The sequence below is a fragment of the Epinephelus moara genome, chromosome 20, assembly GCF_006386435.1.
Source record: "Epinephelus moara isolate mb chromosome 20, YSFRI_EMoa_1.0, whole genome shotgun sequence".
Taxonomy (NCBI): Eukaryota; Metazoa; Chordata; class Actinopteri; order Perciformes; family Serranidae; genus Epinephelus; species Epinephelus moara.
In genome coordinates, this window is record NC_065525.1 from 39,573,697 (window position 1) to 39,581,951 (window position 8,255).

Genomic DNA, 8,255 nt, shown 5'->3' on the forward strand with positions numbered 1-8,255 from the left:
GTTACTGCGCCAAGCTGGATCTGTCGACACCTCCCCCTGCTGCGCCACCACACCCATCTCAGCGCACCTCAGTCTGCCAAACTACCAAACTGAGCGCACCTCGGGTTGCGCTGCTCGAAACTAGCTCTGAGCGGAGTTCGCCACCCTGCGCCACCCTGCGCTGCGCCGGGAAACTAGAGCCCTTTGACTTATTTCCACCCAGCAGACAGTGGGACTTAGATTCATTATGCCGACAGTGGCTTGGAAAACCGCCCATAACCGTGTCACACGGAGAAGAGGGAAGAGGGAAGGCGGCTGGAGTTCCTCCAACATTTGCGGTTAAATTATCATATTTTTTTATTGACAAAAATATAGGCTGCTTTGGCTGATTTTTTTTTTACGCGCACATGTGCCCCTAAATATTTTTTACAGTTTGCACACATGTATTTTTAGTGGAGTGAAACGCTCCCACTGTCGAGCGCTGGATCTGACAGCCTGAGCACATCGGCACAAAACGCTACGGCGTTCGAGATATTATTTATATCATGAGAAGTCAATACTTTCGGCAGCCTAAATCTTTTATTTAGAAACTATGGCGGGCCGCCATAGTTTCGTTAATTAATGGGAAACACTGAGTCATCATGCTCTTTGCCGAAATGCTTTACTTTCAAGCCGCTCAACAAATTATTTGGGTAGAAGGTTAACAGTGTGCATTTCTGCAAGCACCTGATCTTGAATCTCAAATTTCTTTTCACTGGTTACACTATAAAAATGTCAGAAAATAGTGAAATATGCCCAGCACATGTTCCTAGAGCCCAACCTTCAAATGGCTTTTGTCCAACTAACATTCCAAAAGCCAAAGATATTGTTTAGTGTTGTACATTTGTAAAAAGCCCGTCTAGGCATTGCCAAATACATTATGGCTATAAACACTGTAATATGTGGCACTGGTCCACGCTAGCAAATCTTCACACAAGGGCATTATAAGCACTGATTGCTTATAAAACAGAACTGATTCATAAAATCATAGAATTGTAAAAATATAAATCATAAAATCAGGTGAGATTTTAAAAGAGTTGCAGCAGCAGTAAATAGAAAATAAAAGCATAAAAAGAAAGAGTTTCAGACCTGTTTGAGGAAAGTCAGAGCTGGTTAAAAGCTAAAGTGAACAGATACGTTTTTAGCTTTCTTTTAAAAATATGTAGCGAGCTAGCTTCCCTGATATCTATAGGTAGTGTGTTCCATAGCTTTGGGGCATCATTGACAAAGGCTGCATCCCTGATCTTCTTCCAGCTGTTCCTGGGAACCTCTAATAAACCAGCAGCAGATGATCACAGTGTTCTTGGAGGCAAATAGTTAACAAGGGAGTTAGCAGTGTAGCTCGGTCCCAGCCCATGTAGGGCCTTGTATACAAGGAGGCGGAGCTTAAAACAAATTTTAAATGTAACAGGAAGTCAGTGCAGAGCAGCTCAGACTGGCGTGACGTGCTCTCTTCTCTTGGTTCTGGATAATCGCTGAGCTGCAGAGTTTTGAATGAGCTAAAGTCTCTCAGTGGTGTCGTGTCAGCTTGAAATAAAGGCATGAGAAAATGTGTCAGTATCCTTTTCATTTAGAAATGGTCGTACCTTGGCGATGGTGGTGATGAGGTGGAAAAATGATGTTTTTGTCCCTGTTAATGTGGGACTGGACGCTGAGATCTAAACTTGATGCTTAGATTCGATATGTAATAGGTAATTTATAGGTAATCGCAGGTAATTTAAACAATCAATTATCAAAACTGTTGGTGATTAGTGTTTTGTAATGTGTGTGACCCCGCAGAGAGGCAGGTGTACAGGCCGTCAGAGGGGCGGGACCCACTGGTCCAGCTCATCAAACTGTGCGATGATCCGAACCTGGTGGGACTCAAACTGCTGGAAAACATCACCACTGTTCCACTGCGAGACCTGAGCTGCAGTATGGCACACACACATACTCACTCTCACACACTCGTCATTATGTATTTTGATGTAATTTTTTTGCAGGGGAAGTTTTCAAGTGTAGAAAGTGAGGCGTGAAAAGAGGCAGTAGTTGATAGATTTTGTTGACACTTCCTTTTCCCTGCCTTTTCAGTGAAATGTCCCTTTAAGCACTGTACACTTTGATAACATATTTAAATATAGGTGTTACTACTGGCATTTGGCAGACTCTCTTCCTGCTCAGTATTTATGATTAGCACTTCACAAAGACAATGGCAGGATGTGTTTTATCTGCGAAGATCAAAGTTTAAAGCTGCGTCAATCAAATGTGTTAATTAATAATGGATCAAATGACTTCATGTAATATGGAAGCTGTTGGCTGCAGTGATGAAACCACAGGAAATTATGACCCGACTCTGCAGCCTCCACCAGCTCAACGGAGCGTTTTAGCACCTTTCATCTCATTGTTTTGGTTTTATGGCACATTTAGTGTTTGGTTCAGCAGCCCAGCCTTTCTTCTTCTGTCTCTCCTGCAGTTGTAGAGTTGCTGATTGTGGCTCACGACTGCTTCAGTCTCACCTGTAACATGGAGGGGATCGTCAGAGTGCTCCAAGCCGCCCGTCACCTCAGCCACGCCTACCTTGCCCCAGGAGAGCACTACAGCCTGCTGGTAAGCTACACCCACTGATATGCAAACAATAAGGTTGTTTTTCCCCTAAATATTGTAATTTGTCTCCGACTCTTACATCTTCTGCAAAATATGTCCATATACACCTGTTTTCATGAGAGTAACACCAAATGTGTGTGCAGGTGCGTCTGCTGACAGGTGTCGGCAGGTATAATGAGATGACGTACATCTTCGACCTGCTGCATCAGAACCATCGCTTTGAGATGCTGCTGAGGAAGAAGATGGACATGGACAGAGGACAGGTAGACACACACACAGGCACACACCCACCAACAGTAATCATATGTTAATACCCAATCATTGCAGGAAAATAGAGAGTATCCTCACATTCCATGTTAGAACTTCATCCATCCATTTTCGTCCGCTTATCCGGGGCCGGGTTGCGGGGGCAGCAGGCTGAGCAAAGCACCCCAGACATCCCTCTCCCCAGCAACGCTTTCCAGCTCCTCCTGGGGGACCCCGAGGTGTTCCCAGGCCAGATGAGATATGTAATCCCTCCAGCGTGTTCTGGGTCTGCCCCGGGGCCTCCTACCAGTGGGATGTGCCCGGAACATCTCTAATGGGAGGCATCCAGGAGGATCCTGATCAGATGCCCAAACACCTCAACTGACCCCTTTCGACGCAAATGTCTGAGCTCCTCACCCTATCTTTTAGGCTGAGCCCAGACACCCCACAGATGAAACTCATTTTGGCTGCTTGTATCCATGATCTCATTCTTTCGGTCACTACCCAGAGCCCATGACCATAGGTGAGGGTTGGGACGTAGATGGACCGGCAAATCGAAAGCTTCGCCCTCTGGCTCAGCTCCCTCTTCACACTTGTTACTTGACTTGCCAGCGAGGGGTAGACATCGCCATGGCTACCACCGAGCAAGAGACGGGGAAAAAAGTTCATACATAACGTTACCGTCGTCAGGTTGCTTGTTAGCTAGCTAGCTAGCTCGCACTATCTGGCGTCTGTCATCTGTCCTGTTCTGCAAAATTGGCGGATTTTTCACATTACGATAACACGCCAGCTAGTATAACTATGCTGCCTCGTAATGTTAGCTGGTTAGCTAGCTAGCAGAAGTCGTCTGTTGTTCATCAAACGAAGCATGATGAATACAGCAAACGCCATCAGTAGGATGAACTCAACTGGAGACTCCATTGTAGATGCCGATTGGAAATGTAGAGGGCTCGCAGCTTCCTGTTTAAAATAGTTACGTATGCGTGAACATAACCAATGCAGTGACGTAGTGAGTGGTGTCCCAATTCCTAGGGAAAGATTTCAACCCCTACCCCTCGTTGATTCATTTCGAGGGCTAAGGGGTAGTGGACAAGGGGGGGTATTGGGATTGGGCCTAACTCTCCCCCAACCCGGAGAGGGCACTTCACAAAACTTAAATAAGTTGAATAAAGTTTTTGAAGTCAGTGTTTGGATACTTTCTAAATTTCACTTGACCTGTAATCCTGCCCTTTGCCAAAAACAGGACAGGATGTGTGTAATAGTTCAGCACCTTTCTCCAGTGCCAGATTGTTTTCATATTAACGCAGTGATAACCCAGTGTTAAGCTCATTTTAACTCCGTTATTCATATATTAAAGCCAAATTTTTCTGTAGAGGAAGGGTGCCATTGTTTTGTCGTAATTGTATCATGATCTGTAATTTTTATTGATTTCTTTTGAACAGAAAAACACCCATCTCCACTCACCCCTTTGCCTATTTCCCTGGTTTTATTTTTATTGTTACGTCCCTCATCCCCTGAACCTGATCAGGTCAGGTAACAGTCTGGGTATCCCTGCACTAAAATCATCAGCTCCTCTTCCATATTTACTGTAAACTAATATTCAGCTTAGAAAGGAAAGATGTCTACCAGCTGCGATTGGTTATTCTTTGTCACATGACATATGTTGTACGCTGACGAATTGGTGCTTTGGGACACTTGTGTGCAACAGCTGGGTCGCTCTCACTTTTTAACGTGCCTCTTGCATGTCTACATTGAAAACAATGGATTTGAGGGCGCAAGAAACACGTCATGTGTACGGGCACTAATACCTGATGGGTAAATAAGAGAAAGACACTGTTGCGTTGTTGAAATGGTGCAGTGGAAATGTACAATACGATGATTAAACCATGTGAGCCACCATAACACTACATATTCTAACCCGTGTTTGAATGTTAACCTAACATGTCTTTACACTGACCTGATCTTAATCCCTGTCCTTCCTGCTGCTGCAGAGCTCCAGTCTGAAGACAGCTCTGCTGGATTACATCAAGCGCTGCCTCCCTGCAGACAGCGAGAAGCACAACATGGTGGCGCTGTGTTTCAGCATGAGAAGGGAGATCGGAGAAAACCACGAGATGGCCGCCAGAACGCAGCTAAAGATCATCGAGTCTCAGGCCTGGGGTGAGTCAGCTGCAGGCTGACAGCTAGCTCAACACAAAAATACACCATGAGCTCAACATGCTTTTTTATCTGTTGTCAGTCATACTGTTATTTTTACCTTGTTTCCAAACAGTTGTCACTCCTGATCTGAAGAGTTCATTGGTCAAAGTGTTGGGGCTGCTGAAGGACGCTGCAGAGAGCTTCTCCAAGGTTCCTCAACTTCTCTACCTGTCTCCATGTTTACACCTTTAATACTCTGATAAGATATTAACCGTGTGTATTTCCAGGACTCGTGTGTGCGTCAAGCGAGTCGCTGTGTTCGGACAGCCAAGCTTGTTGCTCTTCAGCTGCACTTCCTGAACCAGGGATCAGACCTGCGGCTCATCAACCTGCGACCTGCAGAGCTGCTGAACACTGTCACAGCACTGCCACGATGCTATCAGGTCTGTTTAGGTCACAGTGCCTGTAGTACTCCATTTAAAACACCCTTCTAAGGCTTGTCACGGACATTTGAAGACATCACCCGGGCTTTAGTAAATAGTAATTGGCACTTTACAGTATTTTTTGATAGTAGCACAGCCTTAACAAAAATCGCTCAAAGAGAAGAAGAATACATTAGGCCCTTAACATGCTCAGTCAGCGTTAGCATGCTAACTAGCGAACGTTTAGCATGTTAACATGTACTCAGAGTTGAACTGTTAACATGCTTACACATTAAATTTGCTTCACATGCTAGCATAACAAGCTAAAATTCTAACATTGTAATAATGTAAGCATGCTATATGTTAACATGTACAGTACTCAGTTGAACTGTTACCATGCTTATACATTGAGTTTGCTTAACATGCTAACTAGCTAGTCACTTATCTTATCATACTAGCAGTGAGAATGGTACCAAGCAGGCCTGCTAATATGCTTAAGGTCAGCATGTCAGTCATGACCAGTTTTCTAATACAGTATCAGCAATTGCAGAAAACCCCGAAATACCAATATTAAACTGTGTTAAGTGAGTTTAAGTCCATTAAACAGACATAAATGAACATAATAATTTGAGTGCTCTGTGTCGTACTGAGTCATGATCCGGACCCTCAGACCTCCTCATACATTTAGACTGTAGATTAAACTCTGATGTTTCTGTCTCTCAGGTGTTTGTGGTGTCAGAGGCGTACAGCTACAGTCCAGACTGGGCAGAGATTTTGTACCAGAAGGTGATTCTGAATGGAGACTTTGTTTACCTGGAGGAGCTCAAACGCCACCGCCCGCTCACCTCCAGCCTGTTCGAGGACATTTTCAAAAAGTAAGACAGTGAAAAATGGTGCTTCTCCATCAGGGATTGTGACATAAGGTTAGTCGGTAAACAACCTGAAACCACCTGAATGTTTGATCTGACCTTTGTGTGTGTGTGTGTGTGTGTGTGTGTGTGTGTGTTGTTTCAGGCTCGACGGCGCTCCCAGCAGTGTCACTCCAAACGTGAAGCGCCTGCTGACACACTGTGATGATGTGTACAGTCGCTATAAGCTGGCCTACCAGCAGAATCTGTATGATGTCACCAAAACTCTGTTGCAGGACACCAAGACCTCCAGCTACCTGAACGACAGGCTGGCCAGCTGATCAGCTGATTCATTCACTGACTGGTTTACTAAATGACTGACTGACCAGTTGCCGGGCTGTATGTCAATCAGCGTCATCACGAGGACAACAGAACCAATAACTGAAATACTGTCTATGCACATTACTTATTTATACAAAAGAAAAATGTCTGTCTTTTCTAATCTGTCGTCTGTGCAAATAATTTAAATCAGATAATCTTCGTCTTATAAAATAGCTGAATAAAATCTGTTTCTTTTAATAAATAAATGACAAATAATACTGTCCAAAATCTTCACAAAATAATATTATGACACTTAAATAATTTCATTAAAGACACTTTCTAAACTGTTTCGTATCATTATCTAAAATTTTAGCTTCTCTGTTCATCAAACGCTGCAGATCGATAGATTTATTTATTTATTATTTTTATAACTGTTTTTGTGTGTTTGTTTGTTTTGTTGATGCTCCTGCAGCTCCGTCACGATCATCCCCATTTAGATTAGATGTTTTTCCAGCTGTGGCATCAAAAGCTCGCCCAAAAATCAGGGTGTGTTAATATGCATACTAACTGTAGTGAGTGTATGTATAAAATTTGAGAGAGTAGTATGAAATTGGTTCTCAGCTTCAGTGTCATGGTGGCACACAGTGAGGCAGGTTAAGCCTCTAAACATGTACTACACTGGTTTACTGTTGCGTTTCTGTAAAGTTTGGGCAACTTAGAACTGCAACTAACATTTCCAGTGGTGGAAGAAGTACTCTGATACTTTAAAAGAGGCAATACTACTACTAGGCAAGGTCCAGTCGCCTATGATATAGCACTTATGGTTACCATGACCTGGATGACTGAGAATCTTCACCGATATGTATCAGGTAAAAGTACTCAGCATGTGTATCTGAAGAGGAGCGGAAGCGTCAGATACAAGTGTAATATTCAGGTGTAGTATTAAGTATAATGAAATCATTTGAAAAATATTCAAGTTAAATACAGTACTGGCGTAAATGTACTAATGTAAATGTTACTTTCCACCACTGTACATTTCCCACAATGTGTTTTTCTGTGCAGTAGGGTTGCAGGGGTATACCGGTTTCAGGGTACACTGTGATATAAAAGTTGTCGGTTATCAAAACGTGTACATTTGCTTATCTACAATATAGAAAAAAAAATGCAGCTGGACATTGAATCTTCCCTTTATTTTAATTATTTTCTAAGGGGAGACTTTTAACACAAACTTCCGTTAATAAAATGGTTTCAAGTTTCAATTATAATAACAAAACGTCAGTTCAACCAACAATAACCTTTACGTTTTCATTCATTAAAGGGTCATTCTGACTGATGATAATAATTCTGTAGCAAGGTGAAACTGATATTTTCTGAGACAGTTATTGTATCGTGAAAATCTCATACCGTTGCAACCCAACTGTGCCGCAAGTCATTTTCTAAAACCAGTGATCAATCAATCAATCAATTTTATTTATAAAGCCCAATATCACAAATCACAATTTGCCTCAGGGATTTACAGCATACAACATCCCTCTGTCCTTATGACCCTCGCAGCGGATAAGGAAAAACTCCCCAAAAAAAACCCTTTAACAGGGAAAAAAAATGGTAGAAACCTCAGGAAGAGCAACTGAGGAGGGATCCCTCTTCCAGGACGGACAGACGTGCAATAGATGTTGTA

The 8,255-nt window shown here is 43.0% G+C and overlaps 1 protein-coding gene across 1 annotated transcript in view; it reads left to right on the plus strand.

Annotated features, from left to right (window-relative positions):
- spg11 (SPG11 vesicle trafficking associated, spatacsin) overlaps window positions 1–6,924 on the plus strand; it is a 46,368-nt gene extending 39,444 nt beyond the window's left edge. The window contains exons 33-40 of the mRNA XM_050073790.1: window positions 1,798–1,932; window positions 2,471–2,604; window positions 2,745–2,864; window positions 4,839–5,007; window positions 5,120–5,196; window positions 5,274–5,429; window positions 6,132–6,283; window positions 6,423–6,924. Of these exons, the coding sequence (XP_049929747.1) occupies window positions 1,798–1,932; window positions 2,471–2,604; window positions 2,745–2,864; window positions 4,839–5,007; window positions 5,120–5,196; window positions 5,274–5,429; window positions 6,132–6,283; window positions 6,423–6,597 (1,118 nt within the window). The 3' untranslated portion in view covers window positions 6,598–6,924. The remainder of the gene's footprint in view (window positions 1–1,797; window positions 1,933–2,470; window positions 2,605–2,744; window positions 2,865–4,838; window positions 5,008–5,119; window positions 5,197–5,273; window positions 5,430–6,131; window positions 6,284–6,422) is intronic.
- Window positions 6,925–8,255: the final 1,331 nt, after the last annotated feature.